The sequence below is a fragment of the Podarcis filfolensis genome, assembly GCF_964270895.1.
Source record: "Podarcis filfolensis genome assembly, chromosome: 12".
Classification (NCBI taxonomy): domain Eukaryota; kingdom Metazoa; phylum Chordata; class Lepidosauria; order Squamata; family Lacertidae; genus Podarcis; species Podarcis filfolensis.
The window spans coordinates 13,853,504-13,872,725 of NC_139614.1; the positions used below are offsets into that span (position 1 = coordinate 13,853,504).

Sequence of the window (19,222 nt, forward strand, 5' to 3'; positions counted from 1 at the left end):
ATGACAGGGAACACACCCACAATTTAAATGACAATGTCCATCAACTTGGTGGGGCAGCCCCCTCAAATTGGGAGCGGAGAGCAAAGGGCCCCTAGGAATTGGCTCCTAGGTAGATATGCTAAGCATCTCCCCCCCCCCCATTTTATTGGGAGTTACTGAGTGGTTTTTGTTTTTATTTCGATTGTGTGTTTTGTGCGTTTGTGTCCAGATTTTATCCTGTGAATCAGCGGGTGTAGGGCGGTATAATAATAATAATAGGGATGATGATGGTGATGAATTCGAGCACACGTCTGTGGCGGGAAAAGGTACGTCGGGAAGAGGACGTCCTCCTCGGCTCCTACAGGCCAACCAGCGGGCCCAGCCGCCCTGGCGGCCCCTCAGAAGCGGGCGGCGCCTGTCACCTCCCGGCGCTGAAGGGAGGCAGGAGGCGGAGAGGGAGGCGGCGCCCCTCGAGCCTCCCTCCCGCACCCTTCCCATGATGGCGGCGCGGCGGCGGCGGCGGCGGCCGGGCCAGCGAGCAAGGGAGGCGCGGCTGCGCAGAGGTGCCGCCCCCCTCGCCTCACACTTGAGCGAGCGCGCGAGCGGCCTCTGAGGCGGGCGACGGGCAGCCGCTGCTTCTGCCTCCGCCGCCTCTTTCCTCACGCGACGACCATGGCGGGAGCGGCGGGGCCGAGGGCTTGGGCAGCGGCTGCGTTCCCCGGCAGAGCGGTACTGGCTTCCCCGTCGTCCTCTCCCTCGCCCGTCGTTCTTCTGAGGGACTCGCCGCGGCGGAGGCAGCGCCGCCTCAGCGCCGGGCCCGCCCGCTGAAAGCCGCGGCGGCTCTTCTCCCTCAGCTGCCGGGTCCGGGGAAAGGAGCGAGGGCGGCGCGCTTTCGCCTACCCCGCCCCGCGCAGGGAAGCAGCCGAGCCTGAGAGGAACCCAAGCCAGACGGCGACGGCGAGGGAAGGCGGGCCATGGGCGCCAAGCAGAGCGGCCCGGCCGCCGCCAATGGCCGGACCCGGGCTTACTCCGGGGGGGACTTGCCTTCCAGTAGCGGCGGCGGCGGCGCGAACGGGCGGCCGGCAGGCGGCGCGGCGAGGTACTCGCACCTGGCCCCGGGAGGGCAGCACCACGCGGGGCCCGGCGCCTCGGGCAGCGGAGCGGCGGCGGCGGCGCCCCGGAGCAGGTCTCTAGGCGGGCCGGGCGCGTCCGGGGCTCGCGCGGCTCATTCTGCCTTCAACATCCCCAACAGCAGCGGCCTCTACGGCTCGCAGGACTCGGTCAGCAGCACCCCCGAGGAAGGGGGCAGGGAACGGGCCGCGGCCGGAGGAGGAGGCGGCGGTGCTGGAGGAGGACACGGCAGCGGCGGGCCCCGGCTCGTCATCGGCTCGCTGCCCGCCCACCTCTCGCCTCACCTGTTCGGAGGTAAGGAGAACGCGGAGGATGGGTGCACACGTGTGGATGGGTGGATGCGTGAAAGAGAGGAGCGAAAAGGGGAGCCGCGGCGGCGGCCGGGGGTCGGTGCAGCGCGAGGCTCTGAAGGAGATCAGCGTCGTGGGTTCGAGCACATAGATGTTTGCATTGCAAAGGGGGTTGGGCTGGATGACCCCCGAGGGCCCTTCCGACTCCTACGATTCTTACAAAATGAGAGTTGACAGGATCGTAGAGTTGGACTGGACCCTGAGGATCAACTAGTCCAGTGCAGGAATATGCAGCTGCTCCTTACCGGGATCGAACCTGCAACCATGGATGTAGCCAGGATTTTTTTTGGGGGGGGCAGACCTTTGTCAGGAGTGCCAGATCCTCAGTTAGTTAAGCATTTTTTTCTTTATTTGGGGGAGCAGCTGCCCCCCCCCCCATGTTTGCAACCTTGGCTTCTCAGCACCATGCTCTAACCAACTGAGCTAGTGCTTAGTCTAGACCAGTGGTTCCCAACCTTTTTTTGGCCATGCCCCACCTAAGCATCTCTAAAATCCTGATGCCCCCCATATAATTCTTATTATTCTAAAAGTGAACTTCTATTCACGTGGAGGAAGCCTAAAAGACCATTCACTGTTAATAACTCATTCTCAAATTGCCCCCCCCCCCAAAATCAAATTGCCATCCCGTAGGGCGTGTGCCCCATGTTGGGAACCAAGATTCTAGAGCGACATTTCTCACCCTCCCATGCCCAAATGTGCTTGATTTTTGAGAGTGGGGGACTGCTAGTTTGGTGACTATTAGTTAGGGCTTCCTGTGACTTTGTGCTTGCTGTTTTGACTGTACATCTTCTCTCTAAACGCCACTGGTGGTAGAGCCACCCTACCCACATGTGTGTTGTAGTGGATAAAGTGCTGAACCATGGACACCCAGGTTGAAATCCTTTATCAGCCATGAAGCTCACTGGCTGACTCACCACCTGACCTACCACGCAGGGTTGTTGTGAGGAGGAAATGGAGAGGGTGAGAACCCCCTTGAGCTCTTGGGAGGAAAGGTGGGGTATAAATGTAGCTGTCATAGGATTGTAGAGTTAGAAGGATCATCTAGTCCAACCACCTGCAATGCAGGAATCTCAACCGAAGCATCCATGGCAGATGGTCACCCAGCCTCTGCTTGGAAACTTCCAAGGAAGGAGAGTTCACCACCTCCTGAGGGAGTCTGTCCCACTGTTGAACAGCTCTTACTGTCAGAAAGGTCTTCCTCGCGTAATCTCCTTTCTTCTAAAGTGAATCCTTGGTTGGAGTTCCCAGCCTCCTAAGCAGAATAAAACAAGCTTACTCCCATCTTCCATGTGACAGCCCTTTAGATACTGGAAGGTGGTCTCCTCCGTCTCCTCCTTACCATGTAAATGTATACAGAGGAGTTGTAAGTCCACTTGACAAACAGTAGCAAGGTTTCTATTGTGGGGGATAAGGCTGCTGCTGGTTCCATATATGATTTGGAATAAAACCCACAGAAGTCAGTAGGGCTTGCTTCCTGTTAAGATTGGCCAGGTTTGCAGACTTAACAGCAGCACAGCTCTATGCATGTCTGCTTTGAAGTTTCACTGAGTTGAGAGAGACTCGCCCCCCAAGTAGGTGTGCCTAGGATTGCAGTTTAAGACAGTAATCCTACGCATACATAGTAGGGAGCAAGGTCCATGGAATTTACTTCTCAGCAGATGTGTGGAGGGTTGTTTGTGTTCTCACCTAATGGCAAGGTGCTTTGCATGGATTTTGCTTGCTAACTTCATCTGAAGAATGCTGCAAAGTTTCACTGTTTCATCGACTGATGTTCTCCTTTTTGTGCTTCACATATAACACAACGTTACAAGGTGGGCAGGGGTGTATCTCACAGATTTTTGCTCCTTCCTGCTTCTTTGAAGTAACTACTGAGAAGTTTTCTCTTAAATTCAGCAGATTAGGAAAATTCTTTTGCTCTCTGATCAGTGTGTTCTTCTGCTTTGTTGGTTTGGATTTTAAAATGCCCTTGAAACAGGAACTGGAAAAACTAACTTTCAGCACTATACAATACCGCAAGTATTTATTTGGCCCACAACTTCAATAGCTGTTAGTAGTTCTATAAATTTTCCTGCCAACCATTTATATAATTAGGACTTAATTGGATAATGTATTTGCACATCCATGCAGTGTATTTAAATCTGACCAAAGTCTCTATTTAGATGCTGATGCAAGAATAGAAGCAGTTTGTTTCTAATTTTATGTTAATGAATTCGGGGGGTGTTTACAATTTTTTATTTTAAAAGGTTTTATTGGAGTTGCAGCAGATTTGAAACAAAGTTTCTGTTCATAGGCAAAAACATTCAGATGGGGCAAGAGCAGTTCTAGTAACAAAAGTTGTACACAGATCTAATTCTGCAGTGTAATTATATAGAAGTGTAAACTATTGAAAAGAGGGTAAAATTGAAGATAGTGAAAGATAAAAACTAATTGTGCCATTTTACAACAAAATCTTATGTGCATATATACGGTACTTGGAATGTAATCCAATTGAGTTCAATAGGAATTCAGCTTAAAAAGAATATTGGTTTTTAAAATCTACAAGGTAGCTTGTTATAATTAATATGACATTAATAAGAATAGGGCAAATTTTGGTTCCGAATTCATGCAGAAAGACTACATTTTCTTGCAGTCCTATCTTTATAACAGTTCACCTAGCCTGGGGATGGGTAACATGTTGAACCAGTGAATCTATTTGGTTGTGTCTCTGGCTTTTAATGGTGCTGACCTGTGTGAGGTCTCTAAAACCATGATTGTGTGTTGAGGAGTCTGTGAGAAGCCTGTATGATAGCAGTCTTGTGTAGGCTTGCATAGGAGAAGCAGCAAGGTGCTTGTTTCATCTTGTGAGCAAATAGGATGATGCAAAATTCATGAGACACCCTTTTCAAAACTGTGGGGTTCCTAGGATGGTAGGTGCAACTGGCCGGGTCAGTGTTGCAGCTATGTTTTAGGAGATACCCCTGATCAACATCCTAATGTCCAGAATGCTTTTTCTTTTTTTAGAAAGAGAAAATATATAACCAGAAAATTAATAATATAATATAATACTTAACCCACCAAAATTGGGCAATCTGTATAGGTAGGCAGTCTTGCTCTGTGCAGTGAGCTGCTTCGTATTGTAGTGCTTTGAGTTTCAAGGTTTCCCTTCTAATAAAACTTTGGAATGTAATTCTGTACATGTATATGCAGAAGTACCATTTAATTCAATAGGACTTACTCTCAGGTAAGAGGTATAGGACTGCAGACCGAGGGTTGCTTATTTTAATGTAGTATATCCTGTGCTTTCCCTGTATGCATAAAATAAACGATCAAAATGTAAGAGTTTCAGACAGCAGCTTTTATGCTTCTTAGCTATAACATAACTGTTTTCTTGTAGTTTTCGGGTGAATTGAACTGCTTCAATGATGTGTAAATAACTGCTTCTTAGGATATCTTGTTACTGGAGATATCCTTATTTTAAAGCTTTTGATAAGTGGAATAGGATTGTTCAAAAGTAGATCGGATGAAAAGCCTTTTCAACATCTGCTGACCACATACATGTGACATAGTTATTCAATAGATAGATTCTAACGTTGGCTGCCTGGCTGTATGAAGACAAGCAATTTAGAATTCCACTTGCGACTGTGGTAGTACATGAAGGCTCCAATCTGATACTTAGGAATAGAATTCAAAGTAGAAGTCTCATTGAACTCGATGGGGCTTCTGAAACAACGTGTTTAGGATCTTACTGTAAGCCTATGTTCGAAGGAGCAGTTTTATACAAACCCTTCTATAATAAAGTGATACGTGTGTAACTCGTATTAGAGTGTTTCTGTCAGATTATTATTTTCTGCATTGAATAAAAGTTCTATAATTTTCCTCAATGTGTGTGGAGCAGCTTTGCCATGGAGGATTCCCCATTTCGAGGGACGAGTGTAAGGGTGTTTGTTTTTAAATTTGAGCTGGGAATGGAAAGGGCAGGGGGCACTACTTCTTACTACTTAGAATCAGCAGTATCCTGTATCAAGGGAAGTTGTAGTGCTTTCCTACATATTCACAGATACAGTATTGTGATTACTGTATGAGTATAATTGTGCAAGTACCACAAGCATATGCTCATGCTTTTTATGGAACTTCACATCTTGCAATTTAGATGTTACTGCACCCATGTGAGCCCTCTGAAAAGCACTTCCTTTTTGTGGAAACAGTCGCATTTTAATGAAACTGGTGCCCTAGTACTAACATTTATACAATAGCATAGCAGTGCCTATTCCCTGCAAGGGAGTAAGAATGAAATAGGCCTTTAGGCCTTCCTTAAAGAGAGCAAATAATTGAAGTTATGCAGGGCTTTTAGAAGAAATAGAATTGGAAAATTTTCTAACGCCCCAAAGAATGATCTAATTTAGCATGCTTATTTTACTTGTATTTTATCAACAAAAGCTACAAAGTTTGAAACTGCTAAGCTTTCCTAAAATTTATTTGCAGTTGGCATCTATTCATTGTTGCTATTGAATATAAGAATCAGAAAATTTTCCACAGAAAAGTAAAGGACTGGAAAAAGATTTCACTCCACGTCACAGAAAAAATGTATTCAGACAAGATAAAACTGCAAGTTTTCCCCCAAATTTTTTAAATTAAGCTCTTCTCAGTCTAAATAATAGTAGGGTTTCAACTTTTTATTCTAATTAAACAGTGCCTTTATTAAACTTTTGTACCCTTGTGTAAAGGAGATGTGAAAGAATCCTAATGGGAATAATGCATTTTACACTTCTCTGAATGGGAGTATTAACCTATGTAATAATTTTCATCAATGTGTAAAATAAATCAGCACCTGTCAGGGAATCAGGAGCAGGAGCACTGGGGAGAGAGGAATTGGAGAGCGAAGGGGAAGAATCCGAGGGCAGCGTAGGGGAGTATGACAGTGGCCCGAGAGATTCCATGAGCTTCTCCAGCGAATCAGAAGATTCCCAGAAGGGGGCTCCGATGGTCAGGGCAAGGGGGGTCCCAGGGGGGACGCACCAGAAACAAGGAGCCAGAGGGGAACCCCAAAGCAGCAGTGGAGGATCGGGACCAGTTTCCCCACCAGAGCGTAGTGGGGGGGAAGAGTCACATGTGTCAGGGCCAGCGTCTCCTCCGGAGGGGAGGGAGAGTGAGTCAGGGCTGACCACGCCTCCATCGGGGAGTGGGGGAATGGAGGGGAGGTCAGTTGCAGCTAGCCCACCCGAAAGGGGAAGCAGTGACAGCAGCAGTGAAACGGTTAGGAGGAAAACTGCTGGCTGGGCGCGCGCGCCAAGTTCAAATGTACAGGCGCGCGGGACAGCAGGAGACCCGGATGGGGAACCAACTCCTAAAGCCCGCCGGAGGGAGGGAGAAGGCTCAGGGGAATCAGCGTCAGAAGAGGCTAGGAAGGGCGAGATCCCGGACCCAGAGGAGGAAGGAGCAGCGGAAAAGGTGGAGCAAGGCGAGGGTTTTAAATTGGTGTACAGGGGGAGGAGATTCAGAAGGGTCATCAGCGGTCTAAAGCTTGAGACGTGGGGCTGCGCGCTGCGGCTCTGGAAGTGAAACTGAACTTCAATAAAGACTTTTGTATTTAACAACAAAGCAGCGTTGGTCCTTTGTGAGCTGGGACCTTGGGCAGCTCTGACAGCACCTTATATCTCTTATTCTTTGGGACCAATATGATAAAAACAGTTTGTACTTTCAGTAAGTCAGAGGGCACAAGAGTGCTCTTTTAGTTAAGGTTCTGTCATCATAAACCTCAAAATTCTATTGCTCATAAAAATGACATCTTGATGTAATAACTTGAAACTTGACATATAGGGAATACCTGGTGAAGTGTACAAATGTGCCAAGGTTAAAACAGACCCAATAAAAATTTCCAGAGGTACAGCAAGTTTAAAGGTGCTGCAAACTGACAACTTACTGTTTACTCCAATTTTCAAACAGGCATATCATTTCTTTCCAATTTTGGTGAAAACTGCTGACATTCAGAGCACTGAGGGAAGCACACTATTTCATTGGTTTGGTCAGGTTATTAAGCTTTTCCTGCTCCATTAAACCTATGGCAGCAACTGCTGGCCAAGTTACAGTGCATGCTGAGATTAATTCTGAAGTGATTCCCCCCACCAGACTTCAGTGTTTGCAAACGGAGTCGTCTAGTGGATGCTATGTGCAATGCCTTTTATTTGTGGAGTGTGGTATGGTGGTGCAGTGGTTAGACTGTAGTACACAAGGGAGAGACCTCCTGACTTGCTGGAGCTGCTGGACATGTTCATGATTCTCTCCCGGTTTTTAGCATATAACTGCAGGGATGGTGACTCTGGCACTGTATCTCTCTGAGATGCATGCCATGCCATTCATTGTGGGTTAAACCACAGAGCCTAGGGCTTGCCAATCAGAAGGTGGGCAGTTCAAATCCCCACGACGGGGTGAGCTCCTGTTGCTCGGTCCCTGCTCCTGCCCACCTAGTAGTTTGAAAGCACGTCAAAGTGCAAGTAGATAAATAGGTACCGCTCCGGCGGGAAGGTAAGCGGCATTTCCGTGCGCTGCTCTGGTTTGCCAGAAGCGGCTTAGTCATGCTGGCCACATGACCCGGAAGCTGTACTCTGGCTCCCTCGGCCAGTAAAGCGAGATGAGCGCCGCAACCTGAGTCATCTGCGACTGGACCTAACGGTCAGGGGTCTCTTTACCTTTAGAGCAGAATGAAGGCAGAAAGGGCAGCACAAAGTTTCAGGTCTCCAGGTTTGCTTTCCAGGTGGTGGGAGAAGGAAGTGGAGGGATCATTGCCTTACACCGTCTTTCTGCAATGTAAGGGCTCTCATTCCCACCCTATGTTTATGTTGGGGTAGGACAAGAAAGTGTGGATTGGGGCCCTCATGCTGCCTTTCTGAAGGCATAAATGCAGTAAGTGCGCCCTGCCCACTGTGGTGGGGAAAACACGTGAAGGTCTTACACTTGGGCCTTACACTGTCAAGCTCTGATGCTCCATAAGGTGATACAGGACGAGGACAATGTGGAGCATCTTTGCTGGTCTCAGGCACTGGATTTCGGCCAGAAACACCAAGAAGTGGTTTGTGCATGGAGACTAAGTTGTAAGCAAGCAAGCACAGTTCCTGACATTGCCCATCATCATTGATGATGAGGGAGCAAGTCTGTTAAAGCATTGGCTTTAGCTTCTGGTTTACCAGCTTTTGGGGGCTTGGCCAGTGTCAGATACACTTAACTCTGGGTTTAAACTGACATATTTTTGAATGACATTAGGGCCTGTATCCTATGCTGTTCAGAAGAGCTTCACCTTTCTCTCGACTTGGCTATACCGCTCTGTGTGCCCCCCAGATTTTTGTGGGGGAGAAGTCTTGCTGAGCAAGCAGATGTCACAACATTGTACATTGGATTCTACCCTGCATCTTTTGCTTTAATAATTGCTTTGGGTTTGTGCTACAGGCTACCGAACAGTAATGTGCTATTCAGCAGAGGACTGCAGCTTTAGAAATTTCATTTTCTTTAAAATGGAAATGCCACTTGACAATTCAGACTTGAGTTTTTCTTATTTTTGTGTCATTCCCTACATTACCTTTGCACTACAATGTAAATAAGCAGTGTTGTAATTTTAATCACAGGATTTTATTGTACTGCTTGTTTTTTACACATGAGCTTGCAGTAATTCATATGGTAATAAAATTTGTCTTGGTGGTGAGTGAGTTGGAGGGCTGCTTGACCCAAGCTTGACTAGGTGGGGCTTCCAGCAGTTGCCTTGCGTACTGTGAACATACTTCTGGTACATACTGTTTTTGCAAGCTGGAGTCTTAAATTAAGTGTTCTTCTTATTTTTTTAAAAAAGGCGTTATGCGACTTGGACTTTGATTCGCATTGCAGCATTAAGTAAAAGGTTCGCTAATTAGACAGTTAACTTAAGTTGCTTACAGGGGTTGGTGCTGAATTAATTGTTTCTGCAGTTAATGTTGAGTTTGACTGCAGTTAATTTGTGGCTTACTTTCTGTAATTACTGTATAAGAAAAAGATTTAAAAACCAATATTTAAGCCTATATGTAACTGAAACTATGATATGAGTAGCTACTTCTGTCATGAGAGTTAATCTGCAATTATTTTCATGATATATATATAGGGTTTTTTAAAAAAATATATAAACTGTACAATTATTCTTTTAACTTTATTTTATTTCTGCCTAAGAAATATTTTATTTCTAAGACTTTAGGAGGATATTTTATTTATTTATTTATTTATTTATTTATTTATTTTATTTCTAAGACTTTAGGAGGATAACTACAGCACTATTTTAAAATGTGACTATTTCAAGTCTCCAAATGATTTGAGTTTTAAGTTTATAAGAAGATATGGATGGAAGACCTGGAGGAATCAAGCAAGATAGTATTCAAATTATAGCAGTGATCCAAAGCATTGCGGGAAGTGTGGTGTGCGCCCCCCCCCCCACTTTTTAAATTGATAGACATGCATGCACTAAGGGAGGAATTATTCTTGTTGACTTGGGGGAAAGTGTGATGTCTTCTTCATCTCCTCCTTGTTCATATAAAGGGCAGCATGGCAACAGTGGCTAGATTCCTACTCAGTCCTAAAACTTGCTGAATGACCCTGGATAATGCTGAACTAGTCCACTATCTTTCAGCTTAATATACCTTTCAGAGCTGTTGGATAAAATAGGGGGCAATATATATGCTGCCTAGAGCTCCTTGGAGGAAAGGAAGGATATAAATTTAATAAGTTTTTTTAAAACAAAATGAGTTAATGTTTTTCTTTTATTAAAATAGTCTTGATTTCATACATTGAGAGTGCTACTGTAGAAAGAGCTCCAGATGGATTTTGTCATATTGACTATCCTGGCTCTCATTCTAAGTGGGTTTGGCAGACTATTATGTGTTAAAAGATCTGTTAAGGTAACACTTTTCTCCTTTCACCAAATTTCCTGTTCTTCTCTTCCCCCTTAAAAAAATATCCATGGATGCTAAAACTGCTTATTTCAAAAACTAAAAATCCTAGGAGGTGGAGACAGAAGCACTCCTAAAATATTTTTAAATTTTATCTAATGGGATTTGAGTTACTTGGCAGTGCAGATATTTCGAGAAGTTAGAAGTGAACTACTTTCATCCCAATCAGATGAAATACAGGTGCCTATCTATGAGTGTGGGAAAAGTCATGGAGATGTTAGATTCTTCCCCAGTGGTTGCTATACAGGTGGTTGGGTTCATGTATGTGTAGGTATTACCTTCTGTGTTGGCCTAGAGTCTAAATTAGAGAAGAGTTCTAACAGAGTGGCAGCTTTGGGGAAATGCAAAAACCTCATAAGCTTGCCCTAGAGCATAAAAAGCACATTTTCAGTTCTGGTGTCCTCTCTGTGGAATCAACCCTGCTCCGCCCTTGTATTAAGGCAAGCAATAACACTGAAATCGCTTCTGTCCTTACCAAAAACTCACTTATTTTTTCAAGCCTTTGCTGGTCATTTAATACTAGTTTGTTAATGTCATGTCTGCCCTGGCCAATTGGCTGCTTTTTTGGTATTGTTTTTTTTTAAACTGTTCACTGCCTTGTGATTTCAAATGAAATGTTGTATATAGAATACACGAACACAAATGGATGTTGACACTATGTGTTTGTCTCTATTCCTGCCTTTTATTATATGAAATGAAAATAATAGAATATATAAATGCTGTTTCAGACAGTAAAATCACAATTTAAGATGGCAGCAAATGCTATCATACATACCTTGATCTAAAGAATGGAAGAATCCCTACCTACTCTCAAAAGCCTACAGAAGTTAGTGTAACAATTTTGCCAGCAGGACTCACACTAATTTAAGAAATAGAGATGCAGGGAGAAAGCATATACCTGTCTTTATGTGTGCCTGTTTGTTCACTGTGAGCGATGAATGAAGGTCCTTGTTGGAGCTAGGAGTGCCACTTCCTTTATACTCAAATTTTAGGCTTCCTTTCTACTCGTTTGGTCAAGTCATGCCAATGGAGAGGGGAAGTGGAGACCTTGTGATAAGCAGCTAGTTGATCTCAGAATTCCCTGCCTGCTTTTCACCTCACCCATCTTGCAAATTAAGTGTTTGAATGAAAGTCATCCTAGTGGGCTGTGGCTGGAGTGGCTATCTTGTGTCTTCTCTCTGCCTGACCATTACCTAGATGGGCCTCCATTTGCAAAACAAGAAATATCATTCAACAAATAAGAACTTTCCATGTGCATACAAAGACTTAAGTTTCGAAATAAGTTGTGTGAGGAAGAGGTTTTGTGCGCCTCCTTGCGAGTTTTCACACCAGTGTACTTGCCTATGTAGGAGACACTAATTCTCAGTTAGACGTTCAAGAAAAATCCTGCAATCTTTTAAAGTTGAAATGTTCCAGGATATTGTTCTGAGAACTCAGGATAGACCAATGAAGAAAAGGAGTGGAGCTGAAATTAAATTATTTAAATAGATAAGCAGATGTGTTAGGAATTCAAATAGATAAGACTATGTGTGCTAGAAAGGAAAGAGACAGGAGCTTAGTTTTTAACTATGTAAGAATGTTATTTTTGCAATTGGCCTGGCTGTTTAAAGGCACAATTACATAAATCCTAATAAGTGAATTTATATTTTGTGAATATGTTATGTTTTAAAAAACATTGTGTATAGGGTGGAGTGGGACTGGAAACATGAAGGCCATGAAACCATTGTTCATTTTTGACATCTGGAATTCCTGATAAATTCTTTAAAATTAGGTTTTTTCCCTATTTAATGTTACTCCTTAAGACATGGTTGAAGACCCAAGCTAAATTCCTTTTAAATACATTTTTTATCTCACTTGACATAAATTAGAATAATTCCCACAAAATTGTAGTTCATGAAAGAGCATTTAGCCTAATTTATGTCCAAAGTGCTTCATATTTTGCCTGTCGCTGCTTTCAGCATATGCTCAATATGCTGTGCAGTTCTGAGTCACTATTTTTACAATACTGTATTTAAAGTTATTTTTTTCCTTCTATGGAAGCTTCTGTTGGAGACAATTAATTGAGTTGCTTTGGGGAACTGTACTCCCAAACCATCAAATAGTAGATTATTGTCTCTGCACAAGAAAAATCTGTTTCTAGTAAAAAATGATGTAATGAAAATATTAATATGGGCATGCTTAGGTTTCTGTGGGCTCCTAAAACCTGTAAGACCTCACACTGGTTTGTCAGAAGCTTTCCTTAAATTAGTAAACGTTTGTGCCATTTACTTAAGCACATCTTTGTATGTTTGAGAAAAGCTAAAGTAAACCTGATTTGTAACCTAAATTGAAACACTGCTGCTGAAACCAGTATTTCTGGAAAAGACAGGAAATGTACTGGAAAATACTCTGGGGTGTGGGAGCTTTGATCCTGGGTTCCTCTTGTGTCAGATAGAAACTATTGCACCATATTTGAGTGCTTCATCTCTCCTGTCATCTTAGAAATGGACTTGCTTGGGAGTGGTTCTCTTCTTTCTTCCATATGCAGCCCAGATACCTATTAAGTCTTGAATAAAGGTAAAGGTACCCCTGCCCGTACGGGCCAGTCGTGTCCGACTCTCACTTAAGAAGCCGGGGGCCAGCGCTGTCCGGAGACACTTCCGGGTCACATGGCCAGCGTGACGAAGCTGCTCTGGCGAGCCAGCACCAGCGCAGCACACGGAAACGCCGTTTACCTTCCCGCTATAAAGCGGTACCTATTTATCTACTTGCACTTAGGGGTGCTTTCGAACTGCTAGGTGGGCAGGAGCTGGGGCCGAAAGACGGGAGCTCACCCCGCCGCAGGGATTCGAACCGCTGACCATACGATCGGCAAGTCCTAGGCACTGAGGTTTTACCCACAGCGCCACCCGCGTCCCTTAGAAGTCTTGAATAGTTCAGTGTAAATAGGCTTTGGAGGGGTAGGAGCTGAACTTCCTTAAGGCCTTATGCGCATGTTGTTTTATAGGGTCCTCAAAACAGTAGTTATTATGATTATAACTGTCGTTAACATCAGTCTCTCTGAAGTTTCCATCAATTTCTCTAAGCTTTAAGATGCTTTTGCAGGGACCACTTTTATCCTTCACTGAGTTGTTAAACTTGTGTTTTAATATTGATCCTTCTGGGCTTTTGTTCTCACACCGGTAAAGAAGTATCAATTAAAAGTACTGTTCTCATACAACTTTCTGCCCTGGTGTGCACTCTTCTTAGACTAGTAAGAAAGAAGGATAGGTGTAGTTTAGGAGCCAAGAACTAATGTACCCATCTTTCTTTGTCCGCTGCTGTGGCTGATGGACTGCCAATGCCCATTTTGTGTTTCTGCTTCTTTCATATCTACTTTCTCCATACATACTGATCCCCATGCTGGAAAAGGGCAATAAAGCAGACTATCTATCCTACTGGGTTGTAGCAAAACTCCATGGATGTTGGAGACAGGGTAAGAGAGTTGGCTTTGGTCTCTTACTATCAGCAATGTTGCTTCCTGTCACTCTGTAGTAAGAAGGAAAAGTTTCTAATTTCAGAACCCAACATTTTTGCTATGTCCTGGCCGAAGGGAATCCTGCACACAGATCCTCCTCTCCCATTCTGGTATCTGCCTTCATCGGGAACTGAAGTAAATATCATAAATAGTGTGTTATAGTGCTATATTTCAAACTGTTTGAATTCCTCCATGTGGATAAGGCAGAACATCACGTGCATACTTTCCGGTTACAACCTCTTTAACTGGTTCTTCACAGTACAGTAGGTCCACATCTTACGCTTCTTTTTCTTACATAATCACAGTTTTAGATGAATCACAAATAAATACATAGTAAAGAGGAGGGAGACCTTAGCTTATCGGGCTCTGGAGGCTCTCGCAAGATATTGCGGGGCCATCTGAAGGGTTTTCATTCACAGAAACAGCTTTTTAAGCCATGCGCCTTGCCTACGGGGCTCTCAAGTGGTAGTACAAGGCCCTCGTGGGGCTGTCCCAAGACGTTGTGAGATCTCAAATGGCCGGGACGGTTCCTGGGTTCATTCTGACTTTGCATGCTTTTGCCTTTGTGGACTCCCGGATATAACCCCAGTGCTCTCCAGGTGTTGTTGGACTGAAGCTCCTGTTAGCTCCACCCAGCATGGTCCAGTGGTTAAGGATGGTGGGAGAAACATAGTCCAACAACATCTGGGGGCCCCCACGATGGGGTGGCTGGTCTGCAGATTGAACTTGCAAGTCTTCTAAGCACCCTTGCAGCTGTATTATGAGGAAGTCACTGTGGGCACTTCCTGGCTGTATGTTTATGCATGGAATGTGGCAGAGGATAAGGATTGTGGAACGCATTCTGCATCTTGGGTTACCAGAGACCTAATGGTAATGAAACAAACTGGATGACAAGTAGAGTGCAGGATGTAGAAGATGTGCTGCAAAACTGACTGAACATGAGTGAGAACACAGAGCTGTGCCTACTGCATAACAGTGAAGATGGTGAAGAATACCCACTTTTCTGCCTTCTTTGCATCCTCAGTGGAATTTTGTTTTTTGTTTTTTTTGTACTCTTTGGGGTCTGCTTATTTCCGATCCAGGCAGTGGAATTCTAGATCCTGTGGGATCCTGCTGTTATTTGTTTGCAAGACAATTTGAGGACTGCCCTTGAGGCTGACCCAGAAACTGCAGTTATTGCAAAATGTGATGGCTCGACTGCTCACTGGAGTGGAATATCACCATCATATTACGCTACTGCTGAAAGAATTGCACTGGCTGTCATTTAGCTACCAGGCTATTCAAGGTGGCAACATTGGTGTACGAAGCCCTATGCAGCCTGGTACCAGAATATCTAAAAGATTATTTCATCCCCTACATACTCAAGCTATCACTGTGTTCTGCAGGAGAGGGCATCCTTCAGATATCATCCTTATCAAGCGGTCCATTCTGCACAATGTCTGAATCAGGCTTTTAGTGTGGGCACACCTACCTTCCCATTGTATATCAGACAGGTGATATGTCTCTTTGGTGCCTGCTAAATACATTCCTCTTTCAAGAAAGCTTAAAAAACACCCCAGTTGGCATCTCTCTTGGATTTGAATTGATTTTATGTATGTGCTATTTCTAGTTCAATCTGTTTTGAATATGTTATACTGCCCTGCAAATTGCTGCTGAATGCCTCATGGGAAATGAGTAAAAAAATGAAATAATAAGGATTTGGCTCTATGACATTGTCAGTGTGGTTTCTGATTAGTTCCCTTTATGCCTGGATAATGTGTAAAATGATCCATTATAAGACAACTTTTTTAAAAAAGCCAAACACAACAAAATAAGAATGTGACATGTGCAAGAGAGTAAAGGATTAAGATGTGTCCTCTGATACAAGGGTTTGTCAGCATTAAGAGAACAACTGCTTATTAAAATCTGCTGAAGGGCAGTACCACAGAAGTATTGAAGTAATTGCTTCTGCTAATGACTAAACGTGAAAAGGAGAATAAATTTCTTCCTTTAGGATGTTTCATTTTGGGGGAGAGTTAAATATTTTTCCTACTGTGAACAAGAGCAGACATAACGTCTTTGCAACCTTCAGCCCACCCTTCCCTCCAGTTCCACAAAGCATTTCATTCCTCTACCATTTGCTTTGGTTGTGTCAGTCAAGGTACTGAACACCCAAGATTTGTGTTAGGGCTTCTGTGCTATCTATTTCATGACAACCACAATACCAGCTAGATTATTAAAAGTTCTGATTACAAATATCATTAGCCTTTTCTTTTGAATTGTGCACCTAGTTCTGTGTTCTCATCACATCGAAACTAAGGGAGCTGTATAACAGAACTGCCTTACTTCAAGAGAATGCCGTGAAACGTCTGAGTCCAGTTCCAGTCAACAGTAGAAGGGTGCATTGTCATTTTCCAGAATACTTAAGTCCATAGAGCCAAATCAAAAGAAAACTGAAAGTTTTAATTTGTGCAACTAGGAAAGTAAGGGAGGAAGCTGAAGCACTGGAAGTGGTGCATGGAAGCTATCGACATATATTTCTGTCTGTCATGGCAGGAAGAATGAAAACTGTCAAATAGAGTGGTATCACATACAACAGTGGTGTCCAAACTTTTTTCAAAGAGGGCCAGATTTGATGAAGTGAAGGGCCGTGAGGGCCGACCAAGGGGCCAACCTTTTTTTAGGATTGAAGTTGTTGAGGGTTTTTTAAGGATTTTACCCCAGGAGAAAAACCGCCACAGGGGCTGGATTAAACCGACCGGCAGGCCAGATTAGGCCTCCAAAACGGACTTTGGACATGCCTGACATACAGGGACTGTATCTCCAGATGGCATAGAATCCCAGCCATGAAACAATGGTGCTGGACTGCTGTTTACATCTTATCGAAGCTAGGAGTGAATCGCTTATTCGGATTGCCCTAGAAAGCATCCTAAATGCATTTGAAAGCATGGCAATTGGCGCAGATGGTCAGATGCAATCTAAAAAAAGTCACCACTTTTTTTGGCATAAGACGGAATAGCAAAGCAGAATAGTTGACTACAGTACATGGAAGTTCCTTGTGTTTACACCTACAGAGACTACAATAAAGCTGAAGCGTAAATAATGCTAACCTCTGTTTGCTTCTGTTTATGGAGGAAGCTGTGTAACCTTGCTGAGTTTCTTACTGTACACTTTAAAAACCCGGAGATGATCTCCATTCATATTCTGTTTTCCAAGCTTCATGAGTAAAATCCTCCCTAATTAAAATTACTGCTTTTGAAGGCTGACTTGGCATGATTCAGAATGGTGAGGTTTGTCCCTGTGCAATCCCTGCCTATTTAAAGCACTCTCAATCTTATCTATACAAAACCTTACAGGGAAAAATGCAGACATAATTTAAAAAATAAAATTATTATACTGCATTTATATAGCTGTCCCTTAACAGTTTTGCTCTTCATTATTTTGTTCATTTTTGTAGGTCTTGTACTGATACATTTTCTTATTGTGTACTCTGGGGGGCGGGGGGGGGGGGAAATCATCTTGTTGTTAAAACATATATACCCGAATGGTATGGAAAAATTGCACGTATGCAACGTTCTGGCCTGTCATTTTTTTGATTGAGGGGCATTGTTTTTCAAAATCTTTTTCCTGCAGAAGCCCTCTTCTAATCCTACAAGTGCCCTACCCTTTTCATTTCATGCCTCCGCACGTTGACAAGGGAGTAACAAATAGTTTATACCACTCAAATTATATTTGACTAAGATTTCTTTTAGGCAAATGTTTTGCAGCACAAAATATTTCTCATGCAAAATGCAGCACTGGAAGAAAAAGTGAGCCCTGACACAACTCAAGGGACAAGTGCTGACTCACTCATTCTCTTCTCTCTCTCTCTCTCTCTCTCTCACCACTGAAGTTCATGTGTTCAAAGTCCAGTGGGGTTTACTGATCCGTAGAGCATAAACAGAAGGTGGAAAGCAGTCAGTAAAGCACATCCTTAACCTGTAACTCTTTAACTTTGTTTCGCAAGGAGTGCATCAGTTTTTTATACTACTGGCCTCAGTACGTATTTGCATTGGTGCTTTTCCAATAATACTGCTGTGCAGGTTCCACCTATGTTTATAAATAGTTACTGTAGGGAATGACTAGATAAAGCAGGTGCTCTGTTCCTGCATTTCAGATACTTGTGGTTGATTGAAATATGTATGTTAGTTATTGGCCAGAAAGCCTGTAGCTGCAGGCACTGATGGAGACTGGCATGGGATGTGTGTTCCAGAAGCTGATTGTTTCATTGTATGTGATGAGAGGTGGTTTTGAGACTTCATGACCAAATCGTACCTTGGAAGTCAAACAGAATCCATTCCGGAAGTCCGTTTGGCTTCCAAAACATTTGGAAACCAAAGCTTCTGATTGGCTGCAAGATGCTTTTAGCTGCTTGGAAGCAGGTGAACTAGCAAGGTGTGTGGGGTTTTTCTGGCAGTGTTATTCTTAGAATTAATATACCACCCTATACCCGGAGGTCTTAGGGCCAGTTCACAGAACAGAGATAATTTTCCATTTGGAAGACTCCAAAGGACTCTGGTTATTTCATGGTCGGATTGCTAGCTCCTGAAAGCACAAAATCTTGCTAATTCTATGTTCCACTTGCTTGCATTAGTTAAACTGGTCACTTTACCAGGCAGACAGAACATTCAGCAATATCAAGTGGAATACTTTAAGAGGTGGAGAGGTGCCCCACTTAATGTCCCTTCTCCCCCCTAAAAAGTTGTGACATGGAGCTTTTCTGGTTGTCTTACACTTTAATAGGAAAATACTGGAATATATATGCAGAATACACACACACACACACACACACACACACACACACACACAGGGAATATATCAATATATATTTTGAGATGAATTTTTAAAATCTGCACTTTGAGTCTACATTGGCTTACAAGGTGATTTTTTTTGTGTTTGTTCTGCTGCCCCACCCCCCATATAGCCTACTTGGCACTGAAATCAAAGCCAAGAAAACGTATTGTCACTGCACCTAGAGCAATTGCTGTACTATATGCTTCACCAACACAGATTTCCTCTTTTCAGTTTCAGTGAAATATGTTCGCTGCTTTTTGCAACCAGGTACCAGGGAACAAAATGCAGGCATATAGGGTCTGTTATGGATGGGACATTTATATGATTTGTAGCTTTTTCTCTTCAAAACATTTGCAGGTAGGAGCTGGAATATCTCAGTTGTCACTCTATTTTGAACAGAATAGTTTCATGTATAGGATCTCTGACCCAGGTTTCCTCTGACTTCTATTTAAGATCTTTTAGTTGGTAATGTTAAGGACTGATTCTGAAACCCCTTGGATGCCAAGCATAAGATT

The 19,222-nt window shown here is 43.7% G+C and overlaps 1 protein-coding gene across 3 annotated transcripts in view; it reads left to right on the top strand.

Moving 5' to 3' along the window:
• The first annotated feature begins 520 nt into the window (after positions 1-520).
• ZNRF2 (zinc and ring finger 2) overlaps positions 521-19,222 on the top strand; it is a 56,329-nt gene continuing 37,627 nt past the window's right edge. The window contains exon 1 of one of the 3 annotated variants that reach the window (XM_083578297.1): positions 521-1,404. In XM_083578297.1, the coding sequence (XP_083434423.1) occupies positions 954-1,404 (451 nt within the window). In that variant the 5' untranslated portion in view covers positions 521-953. The remainder of the gene's footprint in view (positions 1,405-19,222) is intronic. The other 2 variants (XM_083578296.1, XM_083578295.1) reach the window with 2 other exon arrangements.